At 35.5% G+C, this 15,374-nt stretch overlaps 1 protein-coding gene across 8 annotated transcripts in view; it reads left to right on the top strand.

Moving 5' to 3' along the window:
• The window catches only part of LOC126379792 (ecotropic viral integration site 5 ortholog), a 33,792-nt gene extending 18,630 nt beyond the window's left edge, over positions 1-15,162 (top strand). For 7 of the 8 annotated variants that reach the window (XM_050028676.1, XM_050028679.1, XM_050028672.1 and 4 more), the window contains 10 exons: positions 25-219; positions 800-958; positions 1,345-1,578; positions 2,108-2,335; positions 2,990-3,097; positions 3,487-3,678; positions 4,117-4,284; positions 4,946-5,041; positions 5,292-5,390; positions 10,664-15,162. In XM_050028676.1, the coding sequence (XP_049884633.1) occupies positions 25-219; positions 800-958; positions 1,345-1,578; positions 2,108-2,335; positions 2,990-3,097; positions 3,487-3,678; positions 4,117-4,284; positions 4,946-5,041; positions 5,292-5,390; positions 10,664-10,831 (1,647 nt within the window). In that variant the 3' untranslated portion in view covers positions 10,832-15,162. Of the gene's footprint in view, positions 1-24; positions 220-799; positions 959-1,344; positions 1,579-2,107; positions 2,336-2,989; positions 3,098-3,486; positions 3,679-4,116; positions 4,285-4,945; positions 5,042-5,291; positions 5,391-6,402; positions 6,453-10,663 lie in introns of all 8 variants that reach the window. The other variant, XM_050028677.1, reaches the window with a different exon arrangement.
• The last annotated feature ends 212 nt before the right edge of the window (positions 15,163-15,374 follow it).

Below are 15,374 nucleotides of genomic sequence, written 5' to 3' on the forward strand. Positions count from 1 at the left end.
TCGTTTGTGTGGTTTCTTCCGCAGAGTTTCAGCACATCAATTTATGCGAGTAGCTGGTTCCTGACACTGTTCACAACAACCCTGTCCTTGCCCCTCGCTTGCCGCATCATGGACGTATTCCTCTCCGAAGGCATCGAAATAGTCTTCAAAGTCGCCCTGGCCATGCTCACCCTGGGAAAAAACGACCTCCTATCCCTCGATATGGAAAGCATTCTCAAGGTAAATTCCTCTACGTATATGAAACTAACTTTCCGTGCTTACTGATGTAAGTACGTATCCGTTACATGAGTCATGTCAGGGGCCCTTTTGGGTTCAACAATATCCCTGACACCACAGTTGATGAGCGTGGTAATCCACCTCAACCCACACGATAGAAAAAGATCCGTAGTAAAATAATATATTTGAGGTAATCAAACAAACCACTGATTGCTCAGTAGGTATTCTTACGATTTCCATGGCCAGTTTTGAATCTATGTTTTAAGACATTTTTGAAACTTATAAGAAACAGATGCCTTTTTTGTATCCAAAGTCACATTGTTTGTTTACCTCCGCGGAAAATTGGGTGAATAGACAATGTTTCTATTCTCGTTATTTACTCAGTTGTAAATTGTAAAACAAAAATATTGTTTTGTCAAAACAATATTCGGAATTTTTAAAGTTAGTATTTTGAATATTAAGAAAATATGATTCCCGTTTTACACCAACGATCATCTTTAGAGATTCACCATTTCTAAAATTATGCAATCAAACATTTTTTATATATGCCTGCATATTATTATACAATATTATTTTGTTACAGTACATTCAAAAAGAATTGCCTGCGAAGGCGGAAGCGGATCAGGATGCGTTCATGAATTTAGCATACTCAATAAAAGTAAACCCGAAGAAGATGAAGAAATTGGAGAAGGAATACACGGTGATCAAAACTAGAGAACAGGGTGACATTGCTGTGTTAAGGGTAAGTCGGTACAAGATTGTACCTACTCAAATTGTAGCTCCTGACAATGAAAATAAAGCGAGGTATCTAGATATTCCCACAGATTTTATTCTCTGATATGACTTTCGATTTAAATAGTAAAAATTTTACCCAAGTGAAGCTGTTTCGAGTCAAATAACATAGCATCACGCTTGTATCACTGAAGGGGTAGGCTAGGCGGACGTGTATTGCGATACGGGATCTTGTTGTATAGTACAAATAACACACAAGTGGAAACAGATTATCGAAATTATTATTCACTTTCTAATTAAAACATTAACCCTTCGTCTAAAGGTTACCTTTTAAAGTGACGCAACATACATAACGTTCGTGATAAATAAATCAACAACTTGTCTTGTTCAACGCAGTGTCTGAGGCAAGAGAACCGTCTGTTGAAGCAACGCGTAGAGTTGTTGGAGAAGGAGAGTTCAGCGCTGGCAGAGCGGCTGGTGCGCGGGCAGGTGGACCGCGCCGAGGGGGAGGAGGAGACGTTTGCGCTGGCTCGCGAGGTGCAAGCTCTGCGGCGCGCCAATGTAGACGCGCAACAACGCCTCGCCGTCGCGCAGGACGAGATACGCTCCCTGGAAATGACCATTGCCGAGGTAATTCATCTCTAAAACCATCACGATATACCCTCTTCTTCTTGTCGTGCCTCCATTACTGAAGGTTGGCGGTCAGCTTATGGAATGTGCGGATATACGGAATGGCTCTTCGTCCGTTACCTTTGTCTACTCCTTGATGTTGCCTAACCATGTCATCCTCGGCCGACCCACGCGTCTGCGACCCAACATTTTACCTGATAATATAACTTGAAGCAGACATTATCTGACATTTCGAAGAATGTGACCTAGATACCAATCTATCGAAATCTTTTTAAGGGACCATACCTTCGAAACGGGGCCTTATTTATTTACTTGGCCTATGCTATCTATCTGTCATATTAAATCTTTAAAAAGCTGTATCTTTTGAACATACAACAGTTCAACCTGAGTTAGGGCCGGATTGTCAAGATAGTAAGCACGCTCTAACTGGGACCAATCACGCAGAGCACTTGAAATCGTGTCACGTTCGCTTTTTAAATAGTGAGCTTACTTTTGTTTCGGGCGTTATATGTGTGATCTATTCAATCAGAACAACTCGAGACAATCGTCTCTCGAGGGCATGGAGGGCGAGCGCTCCAGCACGGCGAAGGGCGAGGAGCTGGCGCGGTGCTTGCAGCGCGAGCTGGTGCGTGCGCGGCTGCACGCAGCCGAGCGCGAGGCCGCCGAGAGAGAGCTCACTGCGCGCATCACCGAGCTCGAGAATGAAAACAAAAGTCTCCGTCGGCAGCGTGTGGACAACAACGTCGCGCATTTGCAGGTAATATAACTAAATTAAACCTAATACGGGACTTTCCACGCCACGTGCACAACACGTCTTTCAACCATCATTATTCCGATCAAAATAAAGAGAATCAATATAGGTAGGTAATGACGTAATACTATCTAATTATAATATATAATTTCATATATTATGTTTTTGAGTACTTTTATATTATTGATAAATATATTGTTTTAAGTTTACGCGATTATTGTCATAATTAAAGCACATAATAACGGGTTCTTACCGCGTTGAAATTATGGATCTACCTACTCCACTCCAATCTCATCAGTCATCCCGTGATCATGGCACTTGCAACAGTGTCGAAATATCGGGAGTCTCATATCCCCATTTAAACGCGGTAAGAACCCGTTATTATGTGCTTTAATTATTGATAAATAACCGACCATATAAAGGTTTTGCCTTCCTGTGATAAGGAGAGATCTCCTTGCGCGATAGTTGATATTTGACTTCTTGCACTGCAGATTATAATGCATGGCGTGCTCCCTTGGCCCGTTCACCCTCTTTCTTCTATTCGGTGTCCATACTCAACGTACATAATATATCTATAAACATATTCACAACGTGTGTTAGTTCAATTTTTCTGACATATTGGTTTGACCTTGCGCAGCTAATGCTGTTAATTGTTCACAGGATGAATTAATTGCTGTGAAACTACGCGAGGCAGAGGCTAACCTTTCGTTGAAGGATCTCCGCCAACGAGTCTCTGAACTATCGGATACGTGGCAGAGGCATCTCCAGGTAAATTCTTATACGAGTAAATGCGAGTAAATGTACCCCGTAAGTAGTGAATCATAGGAAACATGTTGCTAACTAGGATCATGATTAGTTTTATAGAAAACTATTGTTTTTAGCTAAACACTCCTGAAGCTTAGCGAATTTAGAAGATAAACGGGAATGATATAAAGATAATACCTCATTTTAATTTCGTCTTCAGTGGTAAAAAAAAATATACTAAGCTGAATTGGTACACTTATGCCTAAAATGTTATTGTAGAGATTTGGTATAGTATAGTACCTCTGCAGAGCTCTGGTCCGCTGGAGGTCTATGTTGTTCTGTGTATGGACATGAACTTTTTATTTCATAAGAAGCAAATAGTACAGATTTTATTCAAACCCCGTTTAAACCAGGAGCACAGACAAGAAGCGGCGCCCCCACCGGCGCAGTCTAACGTGGTGTCGGACATCATGGCGACGCCCAAGAAGCTGCTGCGAGCGTGGGAGGGCCGCTCGGCTGACGTGCAGAAGTTAGAAGAAGAACTCATGACCACCAGGATACGGGAGGTCGAAGCACTCACCGAACTAAAAGAATTGAGGCTCAAGGTAACTACGGCTTGCTGCCGACTCTGTAAGATTGGATTTCATTTTGCGAAATATCACTTTGATCAGCCTTCATAGTGTTGTGGTAAGAGCGTCATATTTGGAGGTCCTAGTTCGTTTCACATATCAAACAAAAAATCACTTTGTGAGACTATCCCTAATTTGGTTAGAACATTTGCAGACTAGTCACCAGAATGTCCGAAAAATTTGATGAATCCGTGCTTCGGAACTCGGAACTCACGTCAAATCTCGATTACAATCCACTAACGTAAATACTCACTAGATGAGGTACGTCAGTGGACTTTGGCGGTATAAGATTGGTGAGGTCCGTTAGCGACCCTACAATCCGCACGTAAACAGCGGGATGACTGGCGACGCGAGTGCTTGTTACTACGTGGTTATAACTAACCTCGCGTCACTTTGGGATTTATATGTTATCAGGTAATGGAGCTGGAGACACAAGTGCAGGTTTCAACGAACCAGCTGCGGCGGCAAGACGACGAGGCACGTCAGCTGCGCGAGAACCTGGACGCGGCGTTGCAGCGGGAACGCGCGCTGTTGGCTCGCCAGCGGGAGTTCCAGCACAAGTACACCGACCTCGAGAGCAAGGTATACCATACACTCATCATTAATTAAAACAAGACAGCAATAACCCTGCTCAGTAATAACCCTGACACCAGGGTTGATGGGGTTGGTAATCCACCTAACACACCTCAATCCACACGATAGAAGATCATTAATCACAGTACACAAATCGAAACAAACATTTCGAACCAGCTGCAGCGGCAAGATATGTGCACGCGCATTTAAAGCCTTGCCAGCAGAAGTTCACCGAAGTCGACAGCAAAGTACACTCACCATCAAACCCAATACTCTTATAAATGTAGCATTTTCCTTCTGCGTTTTCAAAACTACAAAGTGCACTATACTTTCTTAAAGTTCTCCACGTTACCATATAAACGAATAACAACATAAATGTCCCACTACTGGGCACAGGCCTCCCCTCAATCAACCGGAGGTGGTATGGGACATTCTCCACCACGCTGCTCCACTGCGGGTTGGTGAAAGTGTTTTTTACGGCTGCAACCAAAGGCTACCAAACAAACACCTGTGCAAAATGTTGCATAATTATCATATAACAAAAATTCTAATAAAATAAACTAACAGAACTATTTGTAGACAAGGGTACAATAAAATGATAATGATGCTAATGATTTTATCTTTGAAATAAAACGAACCATTGTAACTATTGCAACATCTCTTGCTATAGGCGAAGTACGAGTCTATGCAGGCGAACATTCGCAACATGGAGGTCGCTCAAAGGATAGCTGAGCTTGAGAATGAAGTTTCCGAGTATAAACTAAAGGTACCATTTCTTTTTATTGTAATAAATTTGACCACGATCTCGCCTAATTTGCAAATTAGAAATGACTCAGCATACCATTTTGCGCTGTAGCATGGTGCGTCAATATAGTACATTTTCTTGGTATGTCGCTCACACTAGGCTGGCATACGCGCCGTGCTAGAGCGCGAGAGGTATAGTAATAATCTAAGTTGATTACAAATAATTCCCATCGATGAATGTATGGCAAAGCAAATATGAATATCACTTACAGAACGAGGTGATGGCTACAGAAGGAGAACTGCGAAACAATATCGACGACTCCGACAAAGTCCGTGAAATGCAGGAGCAGATGGCCGAACTCAAAGCCGAGGTATACAACCGATTTATATCGATTTTATTTTATCTTCTCCCACTCAAATAATTCACTTTTAAATACATTTTTTCCGTCTATCTCGTCCAACAGTTTGTGTTTATGAAGAACGATCCTGATCTAACAATTTTACTTATATCAATCAGGAGTTGCCTAATAAATCTAAAACCCAGGAATGTCACTTCTTCATAATATATATATCTCTATAATCTTTCTATATTTGAGTAGCAATATCCTACAAGTCATGCTGATTCTAAGTAATAAAAAAACTGGGTATCGTTTATTGATACCGATGATTCACTTCACTTATGCTGCCTTGGCGCTTCGCTTCTCTAACCTCAGAGTTTTCGGAGGCAATCTAACGTTTTATTTTCACTTACCCTGTCACAAGAATGTAAATAACAAATTCATATTTCTATTGTACTAACAACGTAACGTTTGTTCACGGGTTTTGGTTTCATTATGTTTGTCAACCACAGTGTGTTATCACAAATACACAATGCTTCAAAATCTTACAACAAAGCTTTATTTGTCTGAAATCCACATAAATAAATAATCCCCACTTATGTATATTGTACGGTTTATAACCGCACTTTGCCTTTGTCAGCGATTTTACCTTTTAACGCAATTATTTATAAATCAATTCACGACTCATCAAGATAACGCGTACTCTCGTCCATACAAATAATTAACGATTATGAATTTGATCAATAAAGTTCATTTTTTGTCATATCAATATTATTATTATTTTGGCTCCACATAAAGAATCTGTCATAAAAAGACCGTAAAAGTCTAGCTAAAGACTTTACATATATTTAGATACTTTATAACGAAATTGATAACATTAATTCAATGAAGATGGAAACGTGTTGTATAAATAATTATTTTAACAGAATTTATTTTGAACTTGACTTTTTTGCTTCATTGTTACTACTTTAAAGAGTCTGATTTGTAAATGAATCATATGCGCGCTGTATGTCTGATGCATTATGTTTGGTTTGGCACTGCACAGTATCCGACACCAATCACCACTCCGGACACAGAGCCCTGGAAATGGCTCGAGTAAGTGCAACATGTCGACGACCATTGTCATCTCACCAAACAATCGCGAGTCACAAGCAAGCCCTTATAGTCAAACTTCAACAAATCATCAAGTGCTTAACTCACTTTTACGCTTTTTATTACGAGATCCAAACAGTTAGGTACTATCATGTATGTTTTAACTATAGGTTGCTTTATCATGCTAGAGGGTAAGGGAGTTCCTTATATTCCATACAATTAAAATACCTACCACCTTACAAATAAAAAATAAACCAGGGATGAACGTGGGTTTATTTGACAACCAAACAAAGTTCAGTCGAATTGTATGATAATTGGATTAAATTTTGCTTGGCTAAATACTTCAAATACTTAAACTCACGTTCATTCCTGGTTTATTTTTTATTTGTAAAGTGGCTATCCATTATCCATAACATAGTTGCCATAACGTTAATTCACATAATGATTGGAAAGAATAATATGAAAACGAATACTATTACTGGCTATAACGGCCTTTTGAAGGATATATCCTCAAGTTTATGAGTGAATGTTTATTATTTAAGACAAGCATTTATTTGGGATTTTATGTTTGAGTTAGGATAGCTTCCTTGCCAAATCGTTTAGGTTAGTTTAGTAAGCTGATAACAACTAGTGTACAACCCAAGCAAGTTTGCCGTTCCAGCGGCCCGCGAGTGCGAATTTTACCTATTTCAATCATGACTCTAAAGTTTTATTGCGACTTTTGTGTTATGCGTATTCTATACTAAATAAAGACATGGTTTCCAATTGTTATGTATTTTAAAGTCATGTGTATTAATTTTGTGCTTTTTAATCATTATGCGTACTTAATTTATTTATATTAAAGACATACTTTTTCAATTTATACATTTTAATATTATTGATTTTAATTATTAGGTAAATGTACCTAATCTCCCTTATCTCTCTTAGAATCCACTAGGATTCTAATATAGAGCCAGAGGAAAAAGCTGCGATTTGTCCTGGATAACGTATTAGGTTCGTAATCTAATATATCGATCGTAACATATTATGTTTGTGGTCCGTATAACTTATCACACCTCGCAGCTTTTGCCACAGCTTTTTAATTTACATATTAACAAAAATAATAATTATGAAATTGTAAGGCATATTACAATTATTCTATAAGTTAAGGCGATATACGAAGCGAATGACCTTGAGCGTTACTAAGGGAAGTTTTGTCTAGTGTGCAGAGTAATGACGAAGCATTTTGTAGGAGTATACCAACTTTGTATGGTGATAAAAAGTTTAATATTAAATAAAAATGCAGACGGCGATATGGGTCACCCCTCATTGATCACCTTGGTCACCTAAAGCCCAATTAAACGCTGGTACTTACGAGTAGTTCGTCATGCCATATGCATCATGTTGTGAATATGCACATCGACAACTGAATTTGTGGTAAATCGCTACCCGGATTCTACCGACATTCCAATACTGTAAGTCAAAAAATTCAATAGTATTTTTATTGTAAAAAAATACGGTCGAATTGAGAACCCCCTCCTTTTTTGAAGTCGGTAAAAAGATAATAAATCATAAATGCAACGTGGGCGCAAGAGGGAAACCACTGCTACACCGACAAGAGCGTGGCTCTTAAATTAGTAATGAACAAATCATAAGCAGCCGACAATATTCCTAATAGGGTAAAATATGTGATAAATGAGCGTTTTCAAAATTAAGTGTACTACGTCTGAATTTTAGAATTTTATGAAATTATGTAAAGTTGTTAACAGATTAATCTATTTTACGAAAAATTATTAAATTATAAACGACGGGCGAAAAAAATGTCAGTTTTGCGACTATCTTAAAAAATAATTGGTCTGTAACTATAAGAAAGATATAAATATGATTTTAGTTGTGTTATGAAGATTACCAAAGATATTTTATGAAAAAAAAATATACATAGTCATAAAATCTATAAAACACGAAATATGCTAGTTTTTCGTTCGGTTTTGTCACAGCTGATACCAAAGCAACCATTATATTTACGATTTAATTTCGAATATTAGTTTAATAAACAAAGTAATTATTATGATACCGAATATTAAAATCATTTTAATAAATAATAGAAATTATTAGCAACTCTCCATATTGAAAATTAGAAAAATCTAAGAATTTCTTCGTCGCAAAATGAGGGACTGTCGCAAAACTGATATACGAATTTTTCTAAGGGTGGGCTCACACAGGAGAAAACCGAACCCAAAAATGTAAGTGAATAAAATAAAAGATATACTTACACAAATTTTAAGTTTTTAACCAAATAATTATCAATTCTTAATGGGAACAGTCTTTTTGAAAATCAAGATTACTTAGTTTAACAAATAACAAACTTGTCTTCTTTTTTCAGCTTCTTCTTCATTCATTTCAGATATTTTTTTCTTCTTCGATTTTATTCTTTGTAATTTTTTTAACCTTTGGGCGTTTAATTTCTCGGGATTTTCTTTTTAAAATTTTTCTCTATATCTCCGAGACCGTTCTGCACTAGTTAGTGGCATTGTTAAGCCTAAAAAATTTTAACCTTTTCAGTATGTAGTCTCAGCTTTATAGTGTCGGTTTTGCGACTTTACTAGTCAGCCTGTAGGTCACAGGGAAAAATGTCGCAAAACTGACGTGACGCTCTGTTCCCATTTTGTATTCAAACCGATATTTAAAAGGAAAAAAAATACCTAGTCTTGTCACCAAATGTAAATAATTTTGCATTATAATATAGTTCATCTTCTGAATAAATTAATAAAATAAAACTCACCTGAATCTGATTTTATATCGTCTCAAACCCGACAGATAAAATTTTGACGGCCGTGGAATACCAGAAAACACGTCTCGCGTCACGAAATATATTTTGTAACTAGTCTTTTTTTAAATGGCGACCGGTAAATTAAGGATAATTTTGCCATTTTAAAACGAAAATAGCTACCGTAAATAATTTCAATAGGCAGTTTTAGTCGTGACAAACCCGACATGTCCGGTCGGTACACTTTTTAAGACTTTTGAAAAAATTTAACTATATTTAAATAAGCACAAGATTTAAATTATAAACTACTGGAAATGAGAGAACCTTTAGAAAACTTCAACCAATACCAAACATCAAATGATACCCTAGTACAAAAAGTTTTAAGAATCTCTTCAAACATTTATCAGTTTGAGTGGGGGACACGGCAAAATCTAGTACTTAGTGATAAAAATTTACATTTTATTTAAATAATTCCTCATAACCATGAAAATTTTGTTAGAATTTAATTAGTTTAGAATATATTTAATGTATCTCAATAATTAAAATAATTAGCTAGAAGTAAATTTTATTAGTTATTAGACTTCAAACACAAGGGACAACGTGAAAATGGGATGTACACTTATTTTTGAAAATGCTCAAATATCACAGTGCAGGCATAAATATTAAATATGGTCGCTCCTTTCGATGAATCTTATCGGATTCTATGGAATTGAATTAGTAGGTACTAGTTCCACGCATCCATGTGTTTAAATGCTGAAAATAGAGCCCCACTACCAGGTACTAGTTCTCTTCATATGTCGCCTTAAGTTTTGATATGTTCACCTGACTACATTTATTTAAACTTATAAAATCTCACCTTTAGTTATCTATCATATCACATTTCATATAAAATATGAAGGTTTAACATATTCCATAAAAAGTCTTATTTAAATCCAAACTCAATAACATCTAGTACATCATTATAATTTTATAAATACGTTCATTAGGTGATTCATTTTTAGAATATATTTGTCTTCTCGTTTTGGAGTTAATAATTAAAATGACCGGTAATGACTTGCTGTGTGAAAGTTTGGGTTAATCTTGCATTGTGTGTGTAGACATTTAAATTAACTTACCCATTCGAGTTTCATATCCCCACAACTGATTCACTACTAATACCTATATACTTGTTTGTAAATCAGAATGGTATGCTTATATAACCGCATGATGTAGCAAGTCGCTGCATGTCTCCAATGCACTTTTCTCTTTGTGTGTGTTTAAGCGTAACCCCCTGCCAGGCTTGTAGAATTTTGTTTTGTTTTGGTCCCGCTATAGTCTTTGTCGTAAGTTTAACAATGCGCATACTCTACGATTACACCACTTATTAATGTATGTGTTAAAGCTCCTTAAATAATTTTGTTTATGAAACGTTTGCATGCTGAATACCTTGTGTGATCAGTGTTAAAGTAATTTGTAAATACTGGTGTAGATTGTGAGGCTAGAGGCGTTCCGGTCACGAGCCCTGCGACAGACGGAGCTCGCCCGGGCAGTCTCTTTGGAAGACGATATCGAAGAGGACGAGAAGCTAAAGCTGATCCTACGTCGGGAGTCGTCAACGTCCTTGGAGCTGCCGACGAGCCCCCGCAAGACAACGTAGCGAACACCCCAGCCGCGGCAGCTAGCTCGGAACTTCAAGTGCCGGTAACTTATGATGCCGCTACCGGCGAGTTTGAGGCATCGGTACCACACAACCCAAAGGACCGTATTATATTTCTACCGATAAAATAAAAAATGCCGATATTTTTCATTCTACTAGAGGTATCATCCTTAAAGGACCGGTATTCTTTATCAAATCTACGTACTTTATCGGTATTAATGACAAGTACTCGTTTAAATACAGCCAGAGAAGCTACTTACCTACAACTGCAATAAATTATCGGCATTTTACAACGAGTCGGACGTTGATAATAACACAGTTATGCTCTAAACACTGCTCGTGTGACGACCAATAGAGAGCCGTTGTCCTGTATTCGAAATTCTATCGGTTCCAACATTTCTAGTACTCTCTTGATTGCTGTATACGACTAAGGTACATACATTATACCTCTAACTTACCGAGATTTGTGTAACAGCATGGCCGCCAACGAATCAAACGGCGGCGCCGCGACAATTTTTCCAATTGTATCGTGGTGCTACGGCTGCTTGTCTTGGCATTTTACCTCCTTGACCAAATGGAAACTATTAGGAACCCTTACTTATTTCATGACTTATTATCGTCATTTATAAATTCAGTTAAAGTACATTTTGATAAGGATAATCAAAAAACAAATCTTAATTTTGTTACTAGAACTTTACAATATTTTATAATAATTTTATATTCGCCATTTTGGTCTAACACTGTGCACATTAACGGGATTTCTGCGTGAATACTTGTAGATTTGATTATGAATGTCAATTGAAAACATACCGCTATAACGTTGTAGATACCCTTTAAATATGTAACTGTAGAATTTTCAATAAACTTTTGACAGTAAATAGGCTAGATTATTGTAACGGATAGTCCCACTTTGCAATAGAAGCAGTCATCTTATCTCGTTTAGTATTCTCTTATACCCGATAAATTGAACTCTTGATGCCAACTACATGATGCACTATAGAAATAATCTTTTTATAAAATTGTAGTGGAATGATTAGGTAACTTAGATTTACTACTTATTAGGCTACTTGTCAATCGATAGGTAACGGGTAATACACTTTTATAGAATGTGCGGCGGCACGGGCGTAGTTTATATTTAATAAAATTGAGTTGTGATAAAATCACATTAACGTTATTCCAAATAGCTTATAAGCTGGTGCAGCCAGTCAATAAATAGCCTTTTCGCGTTAAACAATGTTTTACAATGTGACTACTATTTATCAACCTATTGGTAGCTACAAATTAACTAAAACTTTTTATAATTTGGTTAACGCATATGATGCCTAATGAATTTATTTAGCATTATAACAATTTAGCAGGACAAGGTTGTTGTGGTTGTGGTGGACATATACAAGTGCTACCTAAGTGACATTTATCGAAAATTAGGTAAAACTTGTGAAGAAGCACTTATTGCAAGCAAACACTGCTACTAATTTCCTTGCCTTGAAATGCGAAATTATTACAAAATGAACATTCCATTTTGTGTATTATTTATTTTAAGTGATTTTTTTAACTAAGTTTTGTATCGAAACGAATAGGAATCGAAACGATAATGAAGTTAAATGAGGCTTCTGGAATTGACTAATGAAAATACATCTAAAACGTGATGTAGATATTGTCTTAAATATAATCAATAATTTTATTATTCGATGGTACAGGGTTAGCGGTCCGTATCAAATGGCAATATAACGCGTACTTATTTAATTTTAATAGTGTTTTTATTTTAATATAATATTAAGAGCTAAAGTATTGTTTCATATTTTAATGATTCCTCTTTTGTGTGTAATACTCATCTTAAACTCGCACTTCAATATCATGTCAAAACAAAATGAATATTAAGGATTGATATATAATTTAATTTTTCATTAAGTATATCATGGTGTAATTAGTAAAATATGTTATAAGCGCGGACTGAATCTTATATTGTAATAATTTCGGCAGCTGCACATGTATTTGGTAGAAGCGCCAAATTAATATTAATTTGGCCCAGAGCGACACAAGCCTGAAAAAACTAATATATTGCGAATAAAGAAAATATTTAAAATTGGCGACAGCATACGTTGACCATATCGTCGTTGTTTGTGCTCAGCTCTATTCGCACAGACATCATTAAGCCATGCAAATTGAATATAATTTAAATTCAAAGACCAACCCTATTTATATCAAATAAGTTGCTAAAAGCATCTTATAATTTGTTTGTTTGTTCTCTAAATTTATATTCTTTGTACGAAGTCTATGTAATTTACAAATAACTAACTTTGTTTGACTGAAATCTAAATCAATTTTTAATTTGTTTTGCAGATTACACTAAAATTATCGTTATGCGCGGAGCTTGTATAAGATCATAATTATATAAGATTATATAGGCTGGTACCTATTAGTCGAATCTTATTTTATTTTGGTTCTGTCGACCTCTAACAACAAAATAATTTCCTACTACAGAATTCAACCTAGAATAATACAAAAATACTTTATATAACTTTATTATGATTCCATACAATAGCAGTGTCAATGATACAGACTTTGTGTGAGTGTAGATGAGGCGTTTATTTAACATTGAGTAAAAGTCATTTTATCTGAATGACAAAATAATATTTCAAATACGCGTTTCCAAAAATATGGATAACATAATTATATCGAATAATTTGTATTAATTTCTTTGAAGCAGAAAGTTTTTACTGTAATATATATTCTATGAATTCTTAGATGTTTTGTAATTATTTTCTATATTTTATTTGTTGTTATAACTTGGATCTATGGCTCATTATTAATTAATATATTTTGTATAGAAAATGTTGACTGGTCTTAGGATGGTCACGCTCTTGTAGGTGAAGACTAATACAGTTGACGCAACCGCTGATGTATACCAAGCTGGTCACCATGTCTATTGGCGTTAGACTTGCACTACCAATGCACCGCCACCAAATAAATCATCCAGGAAGACTGTAGGATTGATTCCTAAAAAAGCATGCTAGATAATGTGATGTTATTTTTTTTTAAATCCTTCCGCTGTGTAACTTTATACTCTATTAAATATAGCTTGATGAATTTGACACTCGCCAGAACTATACATTTCCCTTATACCTGTTTCTTTCGCACTAGGCTACTATCTTCACTATGTGTCTGGTCATTTTTAAGTATAAGTAATGTAATACTTTTGTTCTACTGTCAAATAATCAAGCTATGTAAACAATTCGACTCTCAGATTAGTGATCTTGTAAGTTGTCTTGTTGTATACAAATATGAATATATTTTTCTGTGACTTAATAAATGTCTTGACAAGTAATAATAGAATATTCTATTAAGTTGTAACCCATGTGCAATTAAATTTTATTTTATAAAATATTAACTTATTTATTATACCCATATTGAATTTTTAATTACTAGTATTTTTTAATCATAGCAATTACTTATAATTTTAATACCTAATATGTATTATTTTTTCACGTTTTATAGTATTATAACTGTATACCTAGTTACATAATCACATATTTACTAAACATGCGCCGAATTTGTTCGGTAGAATTTCTTCATGTGAGAATTTCCGATTCGGGCAACTACAAACTTAATTTCAACTTAATTTTACAGAACTAAAACTAGCTTAATCTCTTTCTTGCACTTATTATAAGTGAAGGACGGCACTAGTTTTAAGAGCTGTAAAATTAGGTTAAGTTTATTTCAGCCCGAATTGGCACCATTATGTTTTTTTTTAACAAGATAAACCATTGAATTTCTTGTAAGTTCACGTCATTTTTCGTGATTGTTATTTAACGATACTATTTTAGGGATTTTTACATTATTTACCGAATATTCTGTTCGGTGATGGTCAACCCGAGTAATATTCGGTTAAATCACTATTCGGCGCATCTCTGACATTACATTTGTTACAACTAAAATGATTTATGTTTAATTGAAACATTCAGGCTGAAACTATTTGATATTGTATAACTGGAAATTAATATTATATTTTGATTTGTTTATTTGTATGTTAGGTAGGTACCGTTTGACGATTTTATTCCTACAGAAACTAAAGTTATCTGCGTGAGCAAAACTTACGAGGAAAATATTAGTTTCACACTGCTTACAAAAATGACTCATCGACTCGCACTATTATTTTTTTATTATATGTTCTGTAACGAAGAAAAAACTACGCTAAACTTGAACGTGAAGAACTGAGATCGAATTTTTCTTTCAAAATTTTGTCGAATTAATGTATTTTCGTATCACGTATTGATAATTTTAGGATTCATTGTAATAACGTGTATTTTAGTAAATAAACTACTCTGTTCACATTATGAAATTTCCTTTCCTAATTCCTGAAAGTTATAGAAAATAACGTACTATATTTACTGAATTCTATAACATGATGACATTATGTTATGGATTTCAGTATTTTCTGTGATCGTGTGTAGAGACAAGTACTAAAAGTGACTGCAATACGCCTATCGGTCTGCCTACCCTGCATACGCCTATCTATATGAGCGTGACGAATTGATAAAAAAAT

The sequence above is a fragment of the Pectinophora gossypiella genome, chromosome Z, assembly GCF_024362695.1.
Source record: "Pectinophora gossypiella chromosome Z, ilPecGoss1.1, whole genome shotgun sequence".
Lineage (NCBI taxonomy): Eukaryota > Metazoa > Arthropoda > Insecta > Lepidoptera > Gelechiidae > Pectinophora > Pectinophora gossypiella.